Here is a 26379-nt window from a genome sequence, read left to right as displayed (position 1 = left end):
CCTCACTCAAAGACTGTCCACAGGCGAATGACGTAACCGATAGGCGTGAAAAAACTCTTGCATGCCCACAAGGGTTCAAGCATGTCTGATGTAATCACACGTGATTCAAATCCATATTTATTTATTTATTTTTATTTATTTATATTTATATAGCGCCAAATCACAACAAACAATTGCCCCAAGGCGCTTTATATTGTAAGGCAAGGCCATACAATAATTACGTAAAAACCCCAACGGTCAAAACGACCCCCTGTGAGCAAGCACTTGGTGACAGTGGGAAGGAAAAACTCCCTTTTAACAGGAAGAAACCTCCAGCAGAACCAGGCTCAGGGAGAGGCAGTCTTCTGCTGGGACTGGTTGGGACTGAGGGAGAGAACCAAGAAAAAGACATGCTGTGGAGGGGAGCAGAGATCAATCACTAATGATTAAATGCAGAGTGGTGCATACAGAGCAAAAAGAGAAAGAAACACTCAGTGCATCATGGGAACCCCCCAGCAGTCTAAGTCTATAGCAGCATAACTAAGGGATGGTTCAGGGTCACCTGATCCAGCCCTAACTATAAGCTTTAGCAAAAAGGAAAGTTTTAAGCCTAATCTTAAAAGTAGAGAGGGTGTCTGTCTCCCTGATCCGAATTGGGAGCTGGTTCCACAGGAGAGGAGCCTGAAAGCTGAAGGCTCTGCCTCCCATTCTACTCTTACAAACCCTAGGAACTACAAGTAAGCCTGCAGTCTGAGAGCGAAGCGCTCTATTGGGGTGATATGGTACTATGAGGTCCCTAAGATAAGATGGGACCTGATTATTCAAAACCTTATAAGTAAGAAGAAGAATTTTAAATTCTATTCTAGAATTAACAGGAAGCCAATGAGAGAGGCCAATATGGGTGAGATATGCTCTCTCCTTCTAGTCCCCGTTAGTACTCTAGCTGCAGCATTTTGAATTAACTGAAGGCTTTTCAGGAACTTTTAGGACAACCTGATAATAATGAATTACAATAGTCCAGCCTAGAGGAAATAAATGCATGAATTAGTTTTTCAGCATCACTCTGAGACAAGACCTTTCTAATTTTAGAGATATTGCGTAAATGCAAAAAAGCATATTTGTTTAACATATTTGTTTAATATGTGCTTTGAATGACATATCCTGATCAAAAATGACTCCAAGATTTCTCACAGTATTACTAGAGGTCTGGGTAATGCCATCCAGAGTAAGGATCTGGTTAGACACCATGTTTCTAAGATTTGTGGGGCCAAGTACAATAACTTCAGTTTTATCTGAGTTTAAAAGCAGGAAATTAGAGGTCATCCATGTCTTTATGTCTGTAAGACAATCCTGCAGTTTAGCTAATTGGTGTGTGTCCTCTGGCTTCATGGATAGATAAAGCTGGGTATCATCTGCGTAAAAATGAAAATTTAAGCAATGCCGTCTAATAATACTGCCTAAGGGAAGCATTTATAAAGTGAATAAAATTGGTCCTAGCACAGAACCTTGTGGAACTCCATAATTAACCTGTCTGTGAAGAAGATTCCCCATTTACATGAACAAATTGTAATCTATTATATAAATATGATTCAAACCACCGCAGCGCAGTGCCTTTAATATGTTTTTTGAAAAAAATAATAAGGTCGGATACTTTTCTAATAGACTTCGTATAAATGAAAATAAATTGAAATTGAAATTTACTAAACTCTAGCACTTCCTGATTTACTTTCTCCACATTATCCAGCCTTTTCTCTCATTTTCTTCATTCATCAGCTCCTCAAAATATTCCCTCTCCCTTCTCAACACACTCTCCTCACTTATAAGCACAATACCTTCTACATCATTTATCATACCATAACCTGCTGCAGATCCTTTTCAGCTCTTTCCCCTTGTCTGGCCGATCAGTACAAGTTCTTTTCTCATTCCTTATGGTTCAACTTCTTGTACAGCTCTCTATATGCCTTTTCCTTAGCGTTTGCTTCTGTTTTTGCCTTACGCTGCATTTCCTTATACTGCTGTCTACTTTCTTCATTTCTCCCACTATTCTAATTATTTTTCGCCGACCTTTTCCTCTTTGATTCTGTCCAGCTGGAGGGTTATGATTTTTTTTTTGCCACAAATAGGGCAAATAAGAGGGGTGGTGGTGTGGCTCTGTACATCAGATCTAATCGCCACTGTGAAATCATTCCACATATGTCATTTTCCTTAGACGGTGTTATGGAATGTGTTGTTTGTATTGTATTGTAAATTGTATTTACAGAGTTTCTGGATTGAATGTTAACATTTTTGTGGAGAAAATGACTGAAATGTATAACTTATTTAAAAACAATAAGCTTTTATTTGTTTGTGGAGACTTTAACATAGATTTTCTAAATCCACATGGCCATGTACAAATAGCTGAATTTTTAGATTCTTTGTTCTGTATGGGATTATATCCAGCGATAACACACCCAACCAGGATTACAACGCTTATTGACAACATACTGACAAATGTTATTCTTGGGAATTTAATGGGTGGATTACTTATTAGTGACATCAGTGACCACTTGCCGTTTTTTGTTGTTTACAATTCTGTAGTTGATAAAGTTGATCATATTGACACTTCAAATTTCAAAAGGAAAATAACTGAGGAATCTATGGCCAATCTTAGAACAGAGTTATCACACCAAGACTGGCGTGGCATCTATATTGAAGACATTGACCAATCATATGAATCATTTATTTCCATTATCTCCAAGTTGTATGATAAACATTGCCACATGTAGGTATGGATCTCAAAGACGTAATAGCTGCTGCCATCCAACAACATACTGTAAATCTCCAGCTACAGAGAAGTCAGCCATGGACCTCGGTTCTCTTTCAGGACTTGTATTTAACACCAACAAAAGGAAGAGTTGCTGTTACATGCCGCAACTCACACTGAACTCTCTCTTTTCATGACACTCTCAAAAAAAAAAAAAAAAAAACCCACATCTCACAACCCTAAGCGGCTTCCCCCCTCCCGCTCCCAAATTCATGAACAGTTAACCCTTGCATGACAACATGAACATCAACTCTATGATCATTACAAAACCAATCAACTTGTCTGAGTCCAGCAATTGCTCCAGAGGCTGTGGTGTTGGTGTGAATAGTGATGCCGAAAGGCCCGAGTGTGGTTCCTTTATGACCGCAATGCAGATTTTGTGCACGCGCAACATGTGCGCGATGCAGTCACAATACATCCATAATACTGCCATGATAATCGCAATGCGTCCGATCTGTTTCCTCAATACATGCATTATATATGATTGTTTGTCATATATTCGCTATACATTATTAATATATCCATAATTCATACTGGGACATTTGTCATTTTTGGCAATTTTTTTTGCGGACGAAAACGAATGCCCATAATTTGTATACTCAATTCATGCACAATTAATCCTCTCCCCAGTGGGACTGGACCTTAAGGGACTGCTGAATGCATGTAAAAAGAAATTTTTTTTGTATAAGCAATTTTTAAAGCTTAGAACAATTGAGGCTGAGAGTAAATATAAGACATATAAAAACAAGCTAACCAACATCATGCGATCTTGTAAAAGCCAGTATAGTCACTTGCCCAGTTCTGGATCATTGCCGGTTCCAGATCACTGCTGTAGTATTTGCGCCGCCGTTTCTCGTAATCAGCGCGAATAAGCTAATACTTGGTACCAATGGAAAGACTGATGTTTTGTCTACAAACGACCACAAGCTCGACCGGTTCCAGCCATCTTTGTGATCAGCAGAGGAATCAAAGTATCTGGTCTCCGTGGTGTGCGCGTGTTTTCTGACTTACTCATTCGTGGAAGTGTGAAAGTGACGTTCTCTAAGATGTAGCAAAGGTGAGTTAGCCATTCAATGTCATTGGGTCTAGAGTGGGGAAAAACTTACATACATGGGTAGAAAATGTCAGTGACTACATTTACATGCCGTTAATATTCGGGTGAAGGTCAATATTCTGGTTTCTGAATCATTAGGAATAACCCGTTTACATGCTTAAGCAGACAGAGTTACTCCTGTATACATGGTCACTGGTATCATTTGGAATATCCCCATCTAAACAGCGATGCACATCGTCCACCGGTGCTTGATTTGATCTGGTGTTCGTGCAAATCCTGCTTCGTGTAAAACCCCTCACTATACACTTTTCTCAAACAGGCATTAACATTTTCTAATTTTTCTCTCCTGTGGGCTGCCTCCGCATCAAAACAGCGAGCGTCTCTGGACCTGTTGCCAGATTTGGCGCAGCTACGCACAGAAGAGAGAGGGGCGGTGAGAGTGGTCCGTTGTGGCGTTTACCGAGCCACAGACGGTAAGCGCATTGGAGGCAGAGCAATCGCGGTGAAATGCCGACCAGTGCCGCGACCGGCCCGCCTGATAAGGACGCAGAACACAATGCGCTGTTTACATCTGCTTCTCTACTACATAAAGCGCGAGATTTCATTTCCCAACACTCATTAATTATTTTATATCTTTCATTGCTCGTTCCATATATGACCTACAGCATTTAAGTTTGGGGAAATACATATAAAACTAATACTAATTCAGTATTTTTGTTGCAAAAGAAAGCTATAAGAAGTATTTGTAACAAATCATATTGCGAGCCAACAAATCCATTGTTTGCTTGTTTACATATTCTAAAATTCTGTGACTTGGTTGACTACATTACAATACAAATTATGTATAAAGTTAAAAATAAACTGCTGCCGCAACATGTCATGCTATTTTGTTATTTTGTTATTGCTTCTGGGATTGTGGGTTGGGTGACAGTGTTTGTCTGGTAAGATTCTGAAAATTGTGTTTATGGTTGCATACTTGTATAAATGTGTGTATATAATTTTTATTTTTAGTATAAGGGGTGGGCATTTATAAGCTTTGCTTCTGCCCTCACCCTTTCGGCCACACAGATCTTTGTAAAGTTGTTTAGTTATGAGTTTTGTTTTGTTTTTGTCGAACTGTGTGCCCAATAAATTCATTCATTCATTCATTCATTGTGCTCTCCTGAACATCTTCATTCCACCACCAATTCTCCTTGTCTTCCTTCCACTGTCCAGATTTCACACCCAGTACCTTCCTAGGTGTCTCCCTCATCACATCTGCAGTACTTTTTCAGTTGTCCAAAACTACTTCCCCTCCATTCACTGCCTGTTTCACCTGCTCATTGAATTTCACACGTCTTCCTCCTTCAGCTTCCACCATCTGAGCCTTTGTTGAGCCCTCACTCTCTTCTTCTTCACCTCTAAAGTTATCCTACAAACCACCAGCCTATGCTGTCTAGCTACACTCTCCCCTGCCACCACCTTACAGTCTCCAATTTATTTTAGCTTGCATCTCCTACAAAGAATGTAGTCCACCTGTGTGCACCTTCCTCCACTCTTATGTCACCCTGTGCTCCTCCCTTTTCCTCAAGCAGGTATTCACCGCAGTTATTTCCATCCATTTTGCAAACTCGACTACCATCTGTCCTTCCACATTCTTGTCCTTGATAACATATCTACCCATTACTTCCTCATCACCTGTATTCCCTTCATCAACATGCCCATTGAAGTCCACTCCTATCACCATTCTTTCATGCTTGGGCACACTCTCCACCACCTCATCTGACCCACTCCAGAAGTCTTCTTTCTCTTTTGTCTCACAACCTACCTGTGGGGCATATGCACTGATGATATTCATCACCACCCCTTCAATTCCCAACTTCACACTCATCACTCTGTCAGACACTTGCTTAACATTCAACATACTCTTAACATATCCTTCCTTTAAAATGACCCCAAACCATTTCTCTTCCTATCTACCCCATGATACAACACTTGAACCCACTGCCTATGCTCCTGGCCTTACTTCCCTTCCACTTGGTCTCTTGCACACACAATATGTCTACTACCTCATCTCCATCATGTCAGCCTGCTCTCTCCCTTTACCAGTCAGACTGCCAACATTCAATGTCCCAACTCTCACTTCCACCCTTCTAGTTTTACTCTTCTCTCACTGTCTCTGGACACATGGAGCGGCTCGTCCTGCCTCACCTCCGCACTGTGGTGAGCAACATCCAGGACCCACTGCAGTTCGCCTACAGGCCCAACATCAGGGTAGATGATGCTGTCATCTACCTGTTGTAGCGAGTGCTCACCCACCTGGAACCGGGGGAGCGCTGTCAGAGTCATGTTCTTTGACTTCTCCAACGCTTTCACACCATCTGCTGTGGGGGAAGCTGGAGGACGCAGGTGTGGATGGACATCTCACCCCGCCTGGACCATCAACTACCTCACTGACCGCCGCAGTACGTGCAGGCTGCATGGCTGTCAGTCTGAGGTGTAAGGTGCAGCACCGGGAGCCCCCCAGGGCACGTCCTCTCGCCTTTCCTTTTCACCCTTTACACCTCGGACCATGAACCGCCTGCCATCTCCAGAAGTTCTCTGATGACTCCGCCATTGTGGTTGTGTGTCCTGAGGGGAACGACCTGAGTACCTGGCGGGTCATCACCCAGACTTTGTGGACTGGTGTGAGCGCAACCACTTGTGTCTCAACACAAGTAAGACGAAGGAGATGGTGATCGACTTCAGGAGGAAACCACCACCCCACCCACCGGTGAACATCCAGGGGGAGGACATCGAGACTGTGGACAGTTTCAAATACCTGGGTGTTCACCTCAACAACAAACTGGACTGGACTCACAACACTGACGCCCTGTACAAGAAAGACCAGAGTCGCCTCCACCTCCTGAGGAGACTGAGATCCTTTGGAGTGAGCAGGCCTCTGCTTAAGACCTTCTATGACTCTGCTGTAGCCTCTGCTCTCCTCTATGGTGTCGTCTGTTGGGCCCCAGGCAGCACAGAGTGGGAGAGATAGAGACTGAATAAGCTGATCACAAAGTCCAGCTCTGTCCTGGGCTGTCCTCTGGACTCTCTGGAGGAGGTGGCTGAGAGGAGGGTGTTAGCCAAGTTCAAATCCATCATGGACAACTCCTCTCATCCTCTGCACCAGACTGTAGTGGAGCTGAGCAGCTCCTTCAGTGACAGACTGAGGCACCCTCAGTGCAGGAAGGAACGATACCGCAGGTTGTTCCTCCCTGCTGCTGTCAGACTGTACAATAACACTGAAATAACCACATGCAATAATATGTCCACAAATCACGTGCAATATTAATATGTCCACAAATCATGTGCAATAACAACTTGTTTACAAATCCCAGCACTAATGTCACCTTATCACATCTAAATTCCACTTCACATATTGTAAATTAGATGCTCCTATTTTTTTCAATTCCAATCATGTATATATATATGCATACGTACTTTTATATATATATTCTATTTCTACCTCATTTTCTTATTTTATTGTATTGTTACAAGTATTATTATTATTGCTTATCCTTGCACACGCTGTTTGATGCACATTTTCCTCTACTCGCACCCATCTTGTGTGTTTTTCTTAAGAGCTGACGTAACGTGAATTTCTCCACTGTGAGATCAATAAAGCCTTATCTTATTTTATTTTCCTCGTCCTCTTCTTCTTCACCCAGCAGTAGCCCAATTTCCACCGGCACCCTGTTGGGCAATGGCACTGATGGCAGTCGCTGTTAACCCGGGCCTCGACACTTTTATATGTACAAGCTTTTAGCCAGACTTGCTGTTTTTGTGATGCTTCTACTTTTTCCATGTTATGTATAGTTTGATATGTTATGATTTTATTTTTACACTTTCTTTTCAAGCACTTTGTGGTTTTTTTAAATCTTTGATAAGTGGTATATTAACACATGCTGGTCAGCTTTTTACCTACTGTGTGCATGCACACACTGTGCACACAAAATTATTCCATTATGAGGAAACCTGTCACTTCTCAGTGCAGTCTTTTAACCCTCTGGGGTCCAGGTTTTTTTTTTTTTTTTTTATTTTACTATACTTTCTGTAATTCCCATTTTAATGTACTTTCTTTTTTAGTATTATGCCCATGTGTTGCAAAATGGTGACAGCAATCTCAGCTTTCAGAACATATACTCAACAAAAATATAAACGCAACACTTTTGGTTTTGCTCCCATTTTGTATGAGATGAACTCAAAGTGTTGGGAAGGTGTCGTAGCACGGACCCACAACAGGGGGCGCAAATGAACGGACAATGAATAAGCCAAAAAGGTAACAATTTAATGTTGCGATAATACACAACGACACGTACTGTAATCTGCGCAGTCAATTTAACACCAGGTGACGTGTGGGCAGGCTCGAAGATAGAAGACCCCCGACGAGAGAGAAGCCGCGTCCCACACGGCTTCCACCACCAACGGTCTGAAGAACACCGGAGCCGCCAAGTCCCGAGTCCCCAGGTGGCCTCTGTCTTCGGCTGTCGACCCTGGTACTGCTGGCAGAAAGCAGAAATATGATGAGTGAGTGTGAGTCCGCACACTCAGTAAATCCACAGTTAACGAGGGAGGGAGCGCCTCCACCTCCAAGCACACACTCGTGCAGCTCCTGTTTGAGCACTTATCTGGGTGGGAGGTGTTGCGAAGCCGTCGCTGAACACCTCAAACGCCACCTCCACAGACGAGTCTCACTGACAGGAAAATGGCTGCAAAGAAGAGTTTAGACAGATATACAGTCTTAAGTTCACAGAGAAATTACTTTGGTAATGGTAGTCGATTTCTCGGCGGGGAGGTGGAGTTGCAGTCCAGCTTTTATGGTGGTGATGATGAACGAGTGACAGCTGGTGCAGAGGATGAGTGACAGCTGTCACTTCTTCTGGGTCTAGCGCCCTCTCGTGCTTGGAGCCCGCACTCCAAGCAGGGTGCCCTCTGGTGGTGGTGGGCCAGCAGTACCTCCTCTTCAGCGGCCCACACAACAGGACCCCCCCCTCAACGGGCGCCTCCTGGCGCCCAACCAGGCTTGTCCGGGTGTCGTGCGTAGAACTCGGCTAGGAGGGCCGGGTCCAGGATGAAGCTCCTCTTCACCCAGGAGCGTTCTTCAGGTCCATACCCCTCCCAGGGCGAGGTGCGATATGGCTTGATGCGGGACACGTGGAAGACAGGGTGGATCCGCAGTGAAGCCGGGAGTCGGAGCTTCACTGCGGCCGGGTTGATGATCTTGAGGATATGAAATGGTCCAATGTACCTGTCCTTTAACTTAGGGGAGTCCACACAAAGGGGGATGTCCTTTGTTGAAAGCCACACCTCCTGCCCGGGCCGGTATGTGGGGGCCGGGGAACGTCGGCGGTCCGCATGGGTCTTAGCCCTCGTCCGGGCCTGTAATAGGGCAGAGCGGGCGGTCCGCCACACCCGGCGGCACCTGCTGAGGTGGGCCTGGACCGAGGGCACACCGACCTCTCCTTCCACCAGTGGGAACAATGGGGGCTGGTACCCCAAACATGCCTCAAAAGGGGAGAGGCCGGTAGCAGACGAAACTTGGCTGTTGTGGGCATACTCGATCCAGGCCAGATGGTGACTCCAGGCCGTCGGATGCGTGGAGGTGACACACCGAAGGGCCTGCTCCAACTCCTGGTTGGCCCGCTCTGCCTGGCCGTTGGTCTGGGGGTGGTACCCGGACGAGAGACTCACGGTGGCCCCCAGGTCCTTGCAGAAACTCTTCCACACCTGTGAAGAGAACTGGGACCACGATCTGATACAACGTCCGATGGTATCCCATGCAGCCGCATGATGTGGTGGACCAGGAGGTCTGCCGTCTCCTGGGTCGTCGGGAGCTTCGGGAGGGCCACGAAGTGGGCCGCCTTGGAGAACCGGTCCACTATCGTGAGTATTACGGTGTTGCCCTGGGACGGCGGGAGGCCCGTGATGAAATCCAGGCCGATGTGAGACCAGGGGCGATGAGGCACTGGCAGGGGTTGGAGGAGGCCCGTCGTCCTCCGATGGTCTGCCTTGCCCCTGGCGCAGATGGTACAGGCCTGGACGTAGTCCCGGACGTCGGTTTCCAGGGACACCCACCAGAAGCGCTGCTGGACTACTGCCACGGTCCCTACGCACTCCGGGATGACAGGACAGCTTGGACCCGTGACAGAATCCAATACGGCAGCTCTTGCCTCTGGTGGGACGTACAGTCGGTCTTGGGCCAGTCCCCGGGTCCGGGGCTCCTTGTCAGGGCCTCCCGATGGTCCTTCTCCACGTCCCAGGTGATGGTGGCCACGACAGTGGACTCGGGGATGATGGGTCCTCGGTGGGGTTGGACGCCCCGCTTTGGCTTCTTCTTCGTGCACCCGGGACAATGCTCTGGTTTTTGGTTCTTGGTCCTGGGGCGATACGTGATCTGGAAGTCAAAAGCGCCCGAGAAGAACAGAGACCAGCGGGCTTGCCTGGGGTTCAGACCGCTTGGCGGTCCGATGTACCTCCATGTTCCGATTGGTCCGGTGAAAACCGTGAAGGGGCAACGATGCCCCCTCCAGCAGGTGTCTCCACTCTTCAAGAGCCTCCTTCACCGCAAGAAGTTCCCGCTTGCCGACGTCATAGTTCCGTTCAGCGGGGGTCAACCTCCGGGAGATAAAAGGGCACAAGGATTGGAGAACCTTAGCAGCCTCCACGCTCTGGGACAGCACGGCTCCTCATCCCTGAGTCAGAGGCGTCCACTTCTACTATGTACTGGCGATCAGGATCAGGCTGCACCAGAACTGGTGCAGTCGAGAACCGGCGTTTCAACTCCTGGAACGTGGCTTCGCAACCGATCCGACCAGGCGAGGGGACCTTGGGTGGAGGTCAGGGCAGTCAGGGGGCTACTACCTGACTGTAACCTTAAGTGAACCTCCTGTAGAAATTTGCAAAGCCTAGGAACTGCTGTAGTTTCCTGCGGCTTGTTGGTTGGGGCCAATCTCTCACCGCCGTCAACCTTAGCCGGATCAGGGGCGACGGAGTTGGAGGAGATGATGAACCCCAGGAAGGACAAAGAAGTGCGGTGGAACTCGCACTTCTCCCCCTTCACAAACAGCCGGTTCTCCACACCCGCTGTAGGACCTGACGTACATGCTGGACATGGGTCTCAGGGTCCGTGGAAAAATGAGTATATCGTCCGATATACGAAGACGAACCGATGCAGGAAGTCCCGCAAGACGTCATTTACCAAAGCTTGGAACGTCGGCGGGGGCGTTAGTGAGGCCGAACGGCATGACCAGGTACTCAAAATGACCTAACGGGGTGTTGAATGCCGTATTCCATTCGTCTCCCTTCCGGATCCGAACCAGGTGGTACGCGTTTCTAAGATCCAATTTAGTGAAAATTTGGGCTCCATGCAGGGGCGTGAACACTGAATCCAACAGAGGCAACGGGTATTGGTTGCGAACCGTGATCTCGTTCAGCCCTCTGTAATCAATGCACGGACGGAGTCCGCCGTCTTTTTACCCACAAAAAAAGAAACCAGCACCCATCGGGAGGTGGAGTTCCGGATCAACCCGGCAGCTAAGGAGTCCCGGATGTAGGTCTCCATTGATTCGCGTTCCGGACGTGAGAGGTTGTACAACCTACTGGACGGGTACTCAGCGCCCGGGACCAAATCGATGGCACAATCATACGGTCGGTGCGGGGGAAGAGTGAGCACCAGATCTTTGCTGAAAACGTCAGCAAGATCATGGTACTCCTTTGGCACCGCCGATAGATTGGGGGGGACTTTGACCTCCTCATTAGCCGTAGTGCCGGGAGGGACCGAGGATCCTAAACACTCCCGGTGGCAGGTTTCGCTCCACTGCGTGACAACCCCGGACGGCCAATCTATCCAGGGATTGTGCTTCACCATCCATGGAAAGCCCAAAATCACTCGGGAGGTAGAAGGTGTTACATGGAACACTATCTCCTCCCTGTGATTCCCAGACACAACCAAAGTCACTGGTTGTGTCTGATGTGTGATTAATGGAAGCAGGGTGCCATCTAGTGCTCGCACCCGCAATGGTGTCGGCAGAGCCACCAGAGGGAGCTCTACTTCCTTTACCCATCTGCTGTCCAGCAGATTCCCTTCAGACCCCGTGTCTACCAGTGCTGGGGCGTGAAGGGTTAAATCCCCACAAAGGATTGTTACTGGGATTCGTGCAGATTTGCGGGGTTTTCCCGCGTGCGTGTTATGGCCCACCCTTAGCCCAGTTTCTAAGGACGGGCGTTGTAGTTTGACCGTTTGGGGCAGTCCTTCTGCATTGTTGTCTTGTTAATAGTGTGAATGGCCACACATTTTCTAAGTGCCAAGCGAGCGGTGTTAGATGTTTGTGCGTGTCACCTGGAATTTGGCTGACGCCTGCCACGAGAGGTTCGATGGGCTCACACAGCGCACACTCAGTCTTTCAGACACTGGTGTGCGTAAATATTTGTAGTGTAGCAATAGGTGAATGAGGTGTTGGAAACAGTTATGATTTTAAATGTTTTGCATACGATTTCTGTTTCATGCGCACTTGATCCGCAATTTGACCATATTCGCATGATATGTGAAGGAGCCCTAACAAAAGCAGCCTCTGAACCTCTAAAAGACATTTTTCAATATGTGACTTTTTGTCATCCTTCAAATCTTTTTTTTTTTTTTTTTTGCCCATTTTGCCTGCAATTATGAAACACACCTTGATATAGGATCTTTGACAGTTTTGGTTACACTCTCCCTCATTACACAAATACATATCACCTGAGAATGCTTAAATCCATTCACTTGAAGTTGAAAATATGTACAGAAAAGATCAGGTCAGAATACTCACTTGCCTGTGCACACAGTACACATTTGTATGAGCACGTCTCCATCTTAGGTCCTTCATGCAGTGTCAGACACACCCACTGAACCATTAACGAGCTTCAACTTGTACAACTTCTTACTTCCACAACACAAAACTTTTGTACATGTAAGCTTTGATTTCCTCAAGAAACCTAACGGTGTGTTTAATCAAACTCCAATCTATTCTCCTATTTCGTATACATGCCCAGTAGGAACAAGAACTCAAACTTTTTCACAGTATCTTCAGAGGAAGTACTAAATGAGGCATGGATTGGCCAAAGATGACTGGAAAGATGTTTCTGTAAGACAGACATTTCAAAGTGTAAATATCAAAGACTATACATGCAGAAGCTTCCATACTGGCCGTTCTCGCTACAGGATGAATCATTAAACCATCCACTGAGCGGAAGCACTGATACTGGTGCAAATGCTGCTCGGTTGGGAATAAATGCTTGTGACTCATCAGGGGCTGGCAGGAGGGGCAAGTCAGTAATCCTTCAAACAGTATAAAACCTATAGTGGTCTTACTGCAGGCACAAGACTGTTCCAAAATTGCTAAGCTTTTCCATCCAACTAAACAAACCTGACATCATTCCACATGGTTCAGCTACTGAGAAAAAAAAGGGTGTCAGAATAGTTTGGTTTAAACAAGACAGACAAAGAAATATCCCCACAGGCAGCCACAAGTTAAAGGAGGAAAGCCACCTAATATGCAAAATGTGATTTTGAAGCATGAATGCAAAAGGGCACAGTTCATCACTTATGGGAACAGCACCCACATCTTTTCGGGAATTCAAGGTGATATCTGAAATGAACACATTAACACATTACCCAGTAAATTTTGCAGAGTAAAATACACTCTGCCAGGATAACATTTGGTTCCAGTCCAAACAGAGTTAGATCCATTCTATTATAGAGTGAAATCACCTCTACCATCTTGTCAAATCACATTTTTACAACTCCAATAAGAGTCATTCACAGCATGATACGAGTTTTACCCTGTGATAGAACTGATTTAGAACTGTGATAAGAGTATATTTTGTTGTGTGGGCCGCTGAAGAGGAGGTACTGCTGGCCCACCACCACCAGAGGGCGCCCTGCTTGGAGTGCGGGCTCCAAGCACGAGAGGGCACCAGACCCAGAAGAAGTGACAGCTGTCACTCATCCTCTGCACCAGCTGTCACTCGTTTATCATCACCACCATAAAAGCCGGACTGCAACTCCACCTCCCCGCTGAGAAATCGACTACCAGTACCAAGGTAATTTCTCTGCTGACTAATACATTGTCTAACATTGTTCTGTGTGCAGTCGCATTCCTGTGAAGACCCAGAAGAGGGACAAACAGGAGCTGCACGAGTGTGTGTGATTTGGAGGTGGAGGTGCTCCCTCCTAACGGTGTCTGGACTGTAAATTACTGAGTGTGCGGACTCACACTCACACATCATATTTCTGCTTTCTGCCAGCAGTACCAGGGTCGACAGCCGAAGACAGAGGCCACCTGGGGACTCGGGACTTGGCGGCTCCGGTGTTCTTCAGACCGTTGGTGGTGGAAGCCGTGTGGGACGCGGCTTCTCTCTCGTCGGGCGTCTTCTATCTTCGTGCCTGCCCACACATCACCTGGTGTTTATTGACTGTGAAAATTACGACACGTTTCGTTGTGTATTATCACAACATTAAATTGTTACCTTTTGGCTTACTCATTGTCCGTTCATTTGCGCCCCCTGTTGTGGGTCCGTGCTATGACACCTTCCCAACAGGATTTCTCGGCCATCGCCATGGACTCCAAGGGGCGTCAACTCAAGCTTGAACGGCCAATGGAAGAGCCAGGAGCGCAGGCGTCAGCGGGAGGCGGGTTGAGTGAGCTGCAGCAGATCTTAACCGCCTTCAAGGCCCGGTTAGAATTAGTGACCGAGCAGTGTGTCCTCCTTAATCGGAGGGTGGAGGCTCTCACCGCCAGGGTGGAAGCGCGCGATCAGGGCGCTGCTGCAGCCACTCCTCTGGCTGGTCCTGGGCCTGTATCAGACGTTCCACTGGTCGTTCAACGAACCCCCCCACCGTCCCCTGAAGCATACATAAGCCCTCCGGAACCGTACGGGGGCTGTGTCGAGACGTGCGCGGACTTCCTCATGCAGTGTTCGCTCGTCTTTTCACAGCGCCCCATCATGTATGCATCAGACGCTAGCCGGGTGGCTTATGTTATTAATTTGCTTCGAGGAAAGGCACGCGCATGGGCTACGGCGCTTTGGGAGCAGAATTCACGGCTCCTAACGTCTTATACTGGGTTCGTACGGGAATTCAAACAAGTGTTTGATCATCCCAACAGAGGCGAGACCGCTTCGAACGTGCTGCTGTCGATGAGACAGGGGCGCCGTAGCGCAGCCGAGTATGCAGTCGACTTCCGCATCGCGGCAGCGAGGTCCGGCTGGAATAACGTTGCGCTCCGCGCCGCCTTTGTAAATGCACTGTCCCCGGTCCTTAAGGAGCACCTACTGGCCAAGGAGGAACCGCGGGAATTTGACGGGCTGATCGATTTGGTTATACGCTTAGACAACCGTTTAAATGAGCATCGTCGGGAGCAGGCCGGGGGGCGTGACCGGGCACGAGCCGTCCCTCCCCCTTCCGGTTCCGACAAGGTGGCGTCGTCCCCACGCTTCACTGCCAGAGAGCTCCGTGTGGCTACGGCTCCCCCTGCTGAGGAGGCTAGGGACACGAGCAGGGCCAAATTAAAATCAAAAATCAGACAAAGGAGGCTGGCCCGCGGGGAGTGTTTTGTCTGCGGCTCTTGCGAGCACATGCAGAAGGACTGCCCTAAAACGGTCAAACTACAACGCCCGTCCTTAGAAACTGGGCTAAGGGTGGGTCATAACACGCACGCGGGAAAAACCCCGCAAATCTGCACGAATCCCAGTAACAATCCTTTGTGGGGATTTAACCCTTCATGCCCCAGCACTGATAGACACGGGGTCTGAAGGGAATCTGCTGGACAGCAGATGGGTAAAGGAAGTAGGGCTCCCTCTGGTGGCTCTGCCGGCACCATTGCAGGTGCGAGCACTAGATGGCACCCTGCTTCCATTAATCACACATCAGACACAACCAGTGACTTTGGTTGTGTCTGGAAATCACAGGGAGGAGATAGTGTTCCATGTAACACCTTCTACCTCCCGAGTGATTTGGGCTTTCCATGGATGGTGAAGCACAATCCCCGGATTGATTGGCCGTCTGGGGTTGTGACGCAGTGGAGCGAAACCTGCCACCGGGAGTGCTTAGGATCCTCGGTTCCTCCCGGCACTACGGCTAATGAGGAGGTCAAAGTTCCCCCCAATCTATCGGCGGTGCCAAAGGAGTACCACGATCTTGCTGACGTTTTCAGCAAAGATCTGGCACTCACTCTTCCCCCGCACCGACCGTATGATTGTGCCATCGATTTGGTCCCGGGCGCTGAGTACCCGTCCAGTAGGTTTGTACAACCTCTCACGTCCGGAACGCGAATCAATGGAGACCTACATCCGGGACTCCTTAGCTGCCGGGCTGATCCGGAACTCCACCTCCCCGATGGGTGCTGGTTTCTTTTTTGTGGGCAAGAAAGACGGCGGACTCCGTCCATGCATTGATTACAGAGGGCTGAACGAGATCACGGTTCGCAACCGATACCCGTTACCTCTGTTGGATTCAGTGTTCACGCCCCTGCATGGAGCCCAAATTTTCACAAAATTGGATCTTAGAAACGCGTACCACCTGGTTCGGATCCGGAAGGGAGACGAATGGAAGACGGCATTCAACACCCCGTTAGGTCATTTTGAGTACCTGGTCATGCCGTTCGGCCTCACTAACGCCCCCGCGACGTTCCAAGCTTTGGTAACTGACGTCTTGCGGGACTTCCTGCATCAGTTCGTCTTCGTATATCTGGACGATATACTCATCTTTTCCCCGGACCCTGAGACCCATGTGCAGCATGTACGTCAGGTCCTACAGCGGTTGTTGGAGAACCGGCTGTTTGTGAAGGGCGAGAAGTGCGAGTTCCACCGCACTTCTTTGTCCTTCCTGGGGTTCATCATCTCCTCCAACTCCGTCGCCCCTGATCCGGCTAAGGTTGCGGCGGTGAGAGATTGGCCCCAACCAACAAGCCGCAGGAAACTACAGCAGTTCCTAGGCTTTGCAAATTTCTACAGGAGGTTCATTAAAGGTTACAGTCAGGTAGTTAGCCCCCTGACTGCCCTGACCTCCACCAAGGTCCCCTTCGCCTGGTCGGATCGGTGCGAAGCCGCGTTCCAGGAGTTGAAACGCCGGTTCTCGACTGCACCAGTTCTGGTGCAGCCTGATCCTGATCGCCAGTACATAGTAGAAGTGGACGCCTCTGACTCAGGGATAGGAGCTGTGCTGTCCCAGAGCGTGGAGGCTGATAAAGTCCTCCATCCTTGTGCCTTTTATTCCCGCAGGTTGACCCCAGCTGAACGGAACTATGACGTCGGCAATCGGGAACTTCTTGCGGTGAAGGAGGCTCTTGAAGAGTGGAGACACGTGCTGGAGGGGGCATCGTTGCCCTTCACGGTTTTCACAGACCATCGGAACCTGGAGTACATCCGGACCGCCAAGCGGCTGAACCCCAGGCAAGCCCCTGGTCTCTGTTCTTCGGGCGCTTTGACTTCCAGATCACGTATCGCCCCGGGACCAAGAACCAAAAACCAGATGCATTGTCCCGGGTGCACGAAGAAGAAGCCAAAGCGGGGCTGTCGAACCCCACCGAGACCATCATCCCCGAGTCCACTGTCGTGGCCACCCTCACCTGGGACGTGGAGAAGACCGTCCAGGAGGCCCTGACAAGGAGCCCGGACCCGGGGACTGGCCCCAAGAACAGACTGTACGTCCCACCAGAGGCAAGAGCTGCCGTATTGGACTTCTGTCACGGGTCCAAGCTCTCCTGTCATCCCGGAGTGCGTAGGACCGTGGCAGTAGTCCAGCAGCGCTTCTGGTGGGCGTCCCTGGAAACCGACGTCCGGGACTATGTCCAGGCCTGTACCATCTGCGCCAGGGGCAAGGCAGACCATCGGAGGACGACGGGACTCCTCCAGCCCCTGCCAGTGCCTCATCGCCCCTGGTCTCACATCGGCCTGGACTTCATCACGGGCCTCCCGCCGTCCCAGGGCAACACCGTTATTCTCATGATAGTGGACCGGTTCTCCAAGGTGGCCCACTTCGTGGCCCTCCCGAAGCTCCCGACAGCCCAGGAGACGGAAGACTTCTGGTCCAACCACGTCCATGGCGGCTGCATGGGATACCATCGGACATTGTATCAGATCGTGGTCCCCAGTTCTCTTCGCAGGTGTGGAAGAGTTTCTGTAAGGAGCTGGGGGCCACCGTGAGTCTCTCGTCCGGGTACCACCCCCAGACCAACGGCCAGGCAGAGCGGGCTAACCAGGAGTTGGAACAGGCCCTTCGCTGCGTCACCTCCGCGCACCCGGCGGCCTGGAGTCACCATCTGGCCTGGATCGAGTATGCCCATAACAGCCAAGTCTCGTCTGCTATCGGCCTCTCCCCTTTTGAGGCATGTTTGGGGTTCCAGCCCCCATTGTTCCAGCTGGTGGAGGGAGAGGTCGGTGTGCCCTCGGTCCAGGCCCACCTCAGGAGGTGCCGCCGGGTGTGGCGGACCGCCCGCTCTGCCCTGTTAAAGGCCCGGACGAGGGCCAAGACCCATGCAGACCGCCGACGTTCCCCGGCCCCCACATACCAGCCCGGGCAGGAGGTGTGGCTCTCGACCAAGGACATCCCTTTGTGTGTCGACTCCCCAAAGTTGAAAGACAGGTTCATCGGACCCTTTAAGATCTTCAAGATCATCAACCCAGCCGCAGTGAAGCTTCAACTCCCGGCTTCACTGCGGATTCACCCTGTCTTTCATGTTTCCCGTCTCAAACCACACCACACCTCGCCCCTCTGTACTCCGGGACCTACGCCTCCTCCTGCCCGGCTCATTGACGTGGGAGCCTGCCTGGACAGTCCGCAGGCTCCTGACGTCCGTCGTAAGGGCCGGGGTTTCCAATATCTGGTGGACTGGGAGGGGTATGGACCTGAAGAACGCTCCTGGGTGAAGAGGAGCTTCATCCTGGACCCCGGCCCTCCTGGCCGAGTTCTACGCAAGACATCCGGACAAGCCTGGTCGGACGCCAGTGAGGCGCCCGTTGAGGGGGGGGGGTCCTGTTGTGTGGGCCTCTGAAGAGGAGGGTACTGCTGGCCCACCACACCCAGAGGGTACCCTGCTTGGAGTGCGGGCTCCAAGCACGAGAGGGCACCAGACCCAGAAGAAGTGACAGCTGTCACTCATTCCTCTGCACCAGCTGTCACTCGTTTATCATCACCACCATAAAAGCCGGACTGCAACTTCCACCTCCCCGCCGAGAAATCGACTACCAGTACCAAGGTAATTTCTCTGCTGACTATACGTTGTCTAACATTGTCTGTGTGCAGTCGCATTCCTGTGAAGACCCAGAAGAGGGACAAACAGGAGCTGCACGAGTGTGTGTGATTTGGAGGTGGAGGTGCTCCCTCCTAACGGTGTCTGGACTGTAATTTACTGAGTGTGCGGACTCACACTCACACATCATATTTCTGCTTTCTGCCAGCAGTACCAGGGTCGACAGCCAAAGACAGAGGCCACCTGGGGACTCGGGACGTGGCGGCTCCGGTGTTCTTCAGACCGTTGGTGGTGGAAGCCGTGTGGGACGCGGCTTCTCTCTCGTCGGGCGTCTTCTATCGTCGTGCCTGCCCAACATCACCTGGTGTTATTGACTGTGAAAATTACGACACGTTTCGTTGTGTATTATCACAACATTAAATTGTTACCTTTTGGCTTACTCATTGTCCGTTCATTTGCGCCCCCTGTTGTGGGTCCGTGCCACGACAATATTCCCAACAATATTTAACGCCATTTGGACTGGGACAAAATGTTATTTTGAGAAATACTTTTATATGAGTATTTCAATTTCAATTTATTTCAATTTAACCAACTTATAAAGCACCAAATCACAACAAAAGCCATCTCAAGGCACCTCACACAGAACAGTTCAGTATAAAATTTTAAAATAAATAAATAAAAATTAAAAAATTCAAATACATAATTAAAAACCTCCCCCTCTAGCTGCCACCTTATGATGGTGGGGGAGTTTGCGTACCCAGATGATCCTAGGACCTATGTTGTCGGGGGCTTTGTGCTCCCTGTAGGGTCTCCCAAGGCAAACAGGTCCTAGGTGATGGGTCAGACTAAGGGCAGTTCAGAACCGCCATGACCAGTAAAAAATCAAGGACCGAGACGTTGCCCGGTATGGCGGAGCCGGGACCCCACAATGGAGCCAGGCCTGGGGTTGGGGCTCGCGCGCGAGAGCCTGGTGGTCGGGCCCTTAGCCCTGGGGCCCGGGCCGGGCTCAGCCCGAAAGAGCACGTGGGCCCGCCCTCCTGTGGGTTCACCACCTGCAGAGGGGGCCATGGGGGTCGGGGTGCAGAGAGGATTCAGTGGCAGTGGAGGGCGGTGGCCCGGCGGCCCGGTCCATGCTCACAGCCCCTTGCTGTTGGGATGTGGAATGTCACCTCGCTGGGGGGGGAAGGAGCCTGAGCTTGTGCGGGAGGTTGAGAGATACCGACTAGAGATAGTCGGGCTCACCTCACGCACAGCTTGGGCTCTGGTACCCACTCCTGGAGAGGGGCTAGATGCTTCATTTTTCTGCCGTTGCCCATGGGAGAGGCGGAGAATTGGGGTCGCGTTGCTATTGCTCCCCAGCTCAGTCGCCATTGTTGGAGTTCACTCCAGTGAACGAGAGGGGTCGCGTCCCTACGCCTTCAGGTTGGGGACAGGTGTCTCACCGTTGTCTTGGCCTACGGGCCGAGCAGCAGTGCAGAGTACCCGACCTTCCTGGAGTCCCTGGGAGGGGTACTAGATAGTGCTCCGACTGGGCACTCCATTGTTCTCCTGGGGGATTGCAACCCCCACATGGGCGGCGACAGTGAGACCTGGAGGGGGGTGATCGGGAAGCACGGCCTCCCTGATCTGAACCCGAGTGGTGTTCAGTTGATGGACTTCTGTACTAGTCACAGTTTGTCCATCACGAACACCATGTTCGAGCACAAGGGTGTCCATAAGTGCACGTGGCACCAGGACACCCTGAGCCAGAGGTCGATGATCGACTTTGTAGTCGTATCATCTGACCTTCGGCCACGTGTCTCGGACACTCGAGTGAAGAAAGGGGCAGAGCTGTTGACTAATCACCATCTGGTGGTGAGTTGGATCCGTTGGGAGGGGAGGAAGCCGGTCAGACCTGGAAGGCCCAAATGTATCGTGAGGGTCTGCTCGGAACGACTGGCGGAACCCTCTGTCAGCGAGGTCTTCAACTCCCACCTCCAGGAGAGCTTCTCCCTGATCCCGGGGGAGGTTGGAGACATGGAGTCCGAGTGGACCATGTTCTCCACCTCCATTGTCGATGCGGCTGCTCGTAGCTGTGGTCGCAAGGTCTCTGGTGCCTGTCGCGGCAGCAATCCCCGAACCCAGTGGTGGACACTGGAAGTAAGGGATGCCGTCAAGCTGAAGAAGGAGTCCTACTTATCTTTGTTGGTAGGTGGGACCCCAGAGGCAGCTGACAGGTACCGGCAGGCCCAAGCGTGACACAGCCCGTGTGGTCGCAGAGGCAAAAACTCGGGTCTGGGAGGAGTTCGGTAGAGCCATGGGAGGAGGGACTATCGGTCAGCCTCGAAGAGATTCTGGCAAATGGTCCGACGCCTCAGGAGGCAGAAGCAGTTCTCCACCAGCACTGTTTATGGTGCGGGTGGGGAGCTGTTGACCCTGACTGGGGATGTTGTCAGGCGGTGGAAGGAGTACTTTGAGGATCTCCTCAATCCCATCGTCACGTCTTCCGAAGAGGAAGCAGAGACTGAGGACTCAGAGCTGGACTCATCCATAACCCAGGCCGAAGTCACTGAGGTGGTTAGAAAGGTCCTCTGTGGCGGGGCTCCTGGGGTGGATGAAATCCATCCTGAGTACCTTAGTCTCTGGATGTTGTGGGACTGTCTTGGCTGACATGCCTCTGCAACATCGCATGGCAATCGGGGACAGTGCCTCTGGATTGGCAGACCGGGGTGGTAGTCCCTCTGTTTAAGAAGGGGGACCGGAGGGTGTGTTCCAACTATAGGGGGATCACACTCCTCAGCCTCCCCGGTAAGGTCTATTCCAGAGTACTGGAGAGGAGAATTTGACCGATGGTCGAACCTCGGATTCAGGAGGAGCAGTGTGGGTTTTGTCCTGGTCACGGCACACTGGACCAGCTCTACACGCTCCATCAGGTGCTTGAGGGTTCATGGGAGTTCGCCCAACCAGTCCACATGTGTTTTGTGGATCTGGAGAAGGCGTTCGACCGATATCCCCGGGGCACCTGTGGGGAGTGCTCCGGGAGTACGGGGTCCTTTGCTAAGGGCTATCCAGTCCCTGTACAACCGCAGCAGGAGCTTGGTTCGCATTGCCGTAGTAAGGTCAAGCTCTCGTTTACCGATCGATCTACGTTCCGATCCTCACCTATGGTCATGAGATTTGGCTCATGACCGAAAGAACGAGATCGCGAGTACAAACGGCCGTAGATGAGTTTCCTCCGCAGGCGGCTGGGCGTTCCATTAGAGATAGGGTGAGAGAGCTCGGTCATTTGGGAGGAGCTCGGAGTTGTAGCCGCTGCTCCTCCACGTCGAAAGGAGTCAGTTGATGTGGCCTCGGGGCATCTTTTCCGGATGCCCCCTGGACGCCTCGCTGGAGAGGTTTTCCGGGCACGTCCCATTGGGGGAGGCCACGGGGAGACCCAGGACATGCTGGAGGCACCTACATCTCTCGGCTGGCTTGGGAACGCCTTGGGGTTCCCCCGGAGGAGCTGGGGGAGGTGTGTGAATCGGGAGGTCTGGGGGGCTTTGCTTGAGCTGCTACCCCCGCGACCCAACTCTGGATAAAGCGGAAGAAAATGGATGGATGGATGGATAATTAAAAACAGAAGTAAAATAAAACAGATTAAAAAATATAAAAAAAAACTAGTCATAAGAAAGAAAATAAAAATAGGTTTTAAGTCTTGACTTAAAAATGTCCACAGACTCAGATGACCTCACAGTCGCAGGAAGACTGCATAATAAGAAAAAGCTTTTTGCCCTGCTGACTACTTCTTCACCCTGGGAACACAGAGTAGTCCCGCATCCTGCGACCTCAAAGCCTGGGCTGGCACATAGGGTTTCACCAGATCAGCCAGATAAGATGGCGCCAGTCCATGAACAACTTTATAAGTAAATAACAAAACCTTAAACTCTTATACTCTTTTTGTCTCAGAGACAAAAAAAAGTATATTTTACTCTGCAAAATTTACTGTGTAGCTACATTTGTGAACTCTATGCTTGCTGACAAGGCAAAAAGATGGCTTCATGAGAAAATTAACATCAGTGATTCATTTGTTGACCCATAAGGTTAATTTGTGCAGCTTTTTAGCTTAGTGACAACAAACGTGCTCCAACTCAGTACTAGACCAACTATCATTTATCCCCAAAACATGAAAACTAGAACAAAGGCTGAAATATCCTGGAGTTTCCCTGTGACTTTAATTAATTAATTAATTTAATCACTTTGTCCATTTGTGTGTGTTCAACTCAAAAATGTTTGAACCTATTTGGTTCTAACTTTGTGGAATGATTGAAGCTCACCAAAAGGCAAACACATCAGACCAAAAGCAATACGCTATGGTCACCACAGGTGTAATAGTGGCTCTATAGTTGTGTGCAAAATTGTGAACACTGTGTGGTATTCATATTTTGCATTCCTCGTGCCTAGATATTGTGCAGTTGCACTGTTATGCTGTTTAGATGCTGTACTTAAAAGAGCACTGAATCCATAAAGCCACCTCTGACGTGAGATGAGATACAGCAGCTGTGAGATTATATAATAGCAGTTTTACTCATAAGGTCACATATAAGTCATGATGGACCTTGTTGGAGCTCATTGCACCAGATTTTCTCCAGATAGCTGACACAATTTCAAACAGAGACTTCATATGTGTACGCCATATTTTTTGATGAAAGCACCACAGGCTCAAAGAACGGGAGCTGCTTGGTTCCCTGCTGCTTCCACGGGGGAGACACAGAGGTGAACGGGAGTCCACAGCTCCTCCTACAGAATACGTCTGTCCAATGTTCATTGTGCTGAACTGCCAGTAGACACAGCAGCACTTCTAATGCAATTAGAAAGCAGTGGTAGAATCAAGACGTTCAGTGCTAAAGAACCGAGGGCTTCAGCCCTGACGTCCAGCTTCTGCCTCCACTGCAGAGATCAGACACATCAGTGATATACACACACAATACATGCTTGACTTTGCTTATGTAGCAGGATTAAAAAGCTCTACATCAGCATGAACACAGTGCGGCCCACGAGAACAGGCGGGAGCAGTCACTTACCAGCACTCTGTCTTCTGTTTTCCCATTTTTGGTGTCCAGCCTGATGCCACATATAAACTTGATTGAGGACTTATCAATAATCTTCCTGATACTTTCTGTGGAAACAAAAAAGATGAAGTACAGTGTGGTCAGAAAATGCACAAACACCAGTGTCACAGTTATCATTTTAATTTTGGAAACATGTTAAACTCACAAAGATTGGTAACATGAGAGAAATAATTCAATCACACTGACAATCTTTGAAAAAGTAACATTATTTTAGTGTTGTAATAAAACAAACTGCTTTATTATATGAGGATCGGCTGAAAAGTTCTGCCTCCAAGACGTAACAATAGTAGTCCTTCACTTATTGATTATCGCGGCACTGTTTTCAGCTGATCTTTGTAGAATGACAACATTTGAGCTCAGGTGTATTGTGTTTTCACAAATCATCCTTGAGATGTTTCTACAGCATAATTGGAGTCCACTTGTGGCAAATTCAGTTGATTGGACATGATTTGGAAAGACACACACGTGTCTACATATGAGGCCACACAGTTGACAGTGCATGTCAGAGCACAAACCAAGCATGAAGTCAAAGGAATTGTCTGTAGACCTCTGAGACAGGATTGTCTGGAGGCACAAATCTGGGGAAGGGTACAGAAACATTTCTGCTACTTTTAAGGTCTCAATGAACATAGTGGCCTCCATCATCCATAAATGGAACAAGTTCGGATCCACCAGGACTCTTCCTAGAACTGGCCGCTCGTCTAAACTGAGCGATTGGTGGAGAAGGGCCTTAGTCAGGGAGGTGATCGAGAACCTGATGGTCACTCTGTCAGAGCTCCAGCATTCCTCTGTGGAGAGAGGAGAACCTTCCTGAAGGACAACCATCTCTGGAGAAATCCACCAATCAGGCCTGTATGGTAGAGTGGCCAGACAGAAGCCACTCCTTAGTAAAAGGCACATGGCTGCCCGCCTGGAGTTTGCCAAAAGGCACCTGAAGGACTCTCAGTCCATGAGAAACAAAATTCTCTGGTCTGATGAAATAAAGATTGAACTCTTTAGCATGAACGCCAGGCACCATGTTTGGAGGAAACCAGGCACCATCCCTACAGTGAAGCAAGGTGGTGGCAGCATCATGCTGTGGTGATGTTTTCAGTGGCAGGAACGGGGAGACTAGTCAGGATTGAGGGAAAGATGCAATGTACAGAGACATCCTGGATGAAAACCTGCTCCAGAGTGACCTCAGACTGGGGCAATGGTTCATCTTTCAAGAGAACAAGACCCCTATCACACAGCCAAGATATCAAAGGAGTGGCTTCAAGACAACTCTGTGAATGTCCTTGAGTGACCCAGCCACTGGAGAGATCTGAAAATGGCTGTGCACCGATGCTCCTCATCCATACCAATGAAGCTTGAGAGGTGCTGCAAAGAGGAATAGGCCAAACTGCTCAAAGGTAGGTGCACCAACCTTGTGGCATCATATTCAAGAAGACTTGAGTCTGTAATTGCTGACGAAGCTGCATCAACAAAGTATTGAACAAAGGCTGTGAATACTTATGTAGATGTGATTTCTTAGTTTTAATTTTTAATAATTAGCAAAAATTACAAAACTGTTTTCATGTTGTCGTTATGGGGTGTTGTGAGTAGAATTTTGAAGGAAAAAAATAAATTTTGGAATATGGCTGTAATATAACAAAATGTAAAAAAAAGTGAAGCACTGTGAATTCTTACCATATGCAGTGCACTTTCTCAAGGAGTTTGTACCAGTATGAATGATCATAATGCTAACGAGAGTGAAAAGAATGTTTTGGTACCATTTTTGATTGCACAGTGATTTCATTGAGCCATCCCCCAAAGTTACACTACCTCTGAAATGGCTCCTGCAATGTACCCATAGGTCCCATAGGTCATGGGATCGATTCCCACCTGTGGCCTTTCTGTATGGAGTTTTCATGTTCTCCCCGTGTTTGTGTGAGTTCCCTCCAGGTGGTCCGGCTTCCTCCAACATCCAAAGACATGCAGGTTAGGTGGGTTGGATGCTTTAAATTGTCCATAGGTGTGCGACTGGGTGTGAATGTGTTTGCTTGTCTATATGTGGCCCTGCGACAAATTGGCGTCCTGTCCAGGGTGTACCCTGCCTCATGCCCTATGACTGCTGGGATAGACTCCAGCCCCTTAATTGGAGTAAGTGGTTGAAGTTAAGTGAGTGAGTGAAATATAACTGTTCCTGAAGTCTACAACTCCCCCTGGATGGAACACTAGTGTGACACAGAT

General features: G+C 49.3%; 1 protein-coding gene across 1 annotated transcript in view; it reads right to left on the bottom strand.

Moving 5' to 3' along the window:
* Positions 1-26379, bottom strand: part of LOC117519168 (capping protein, Arp2/3 and myosin-I linker protein 3-like) — a 206495-nt gene that overhangs the window by 161148 nt on the left and 18968 nt on the right. The window contains exon 2 of the mRNA XM_034180479.1: positions 24121-24215. Within this exon, the coding sequence (XP_034036370.1) occupies positions 24121-24215 (95 nt within the window). The remainder of the gene's footprint in view (positions 1-24120; positions 24216-26379) is intronic.

Source organism: Thalassophryne amazonica, chromosome 10 (assembly GCF_902500255.1).
Source record: "Thalassophryne amazonica chromosome 10, fThaAma1.1, whole genome shotgun sequence".
In the NCBI taxonomy this organism is placed as follows: Eukaryota; Metazoa; Chordata; class Actinopteri; order Batrachoidiformes; family Batrachoididae; genus Thalassophryne; species Thalassophryne amazonica.
The sequence above is the reverse complement of the archived record's forward strand: the minus strand, read 5'-3'. Positions and strand labels throughout refer to the sequence as shown.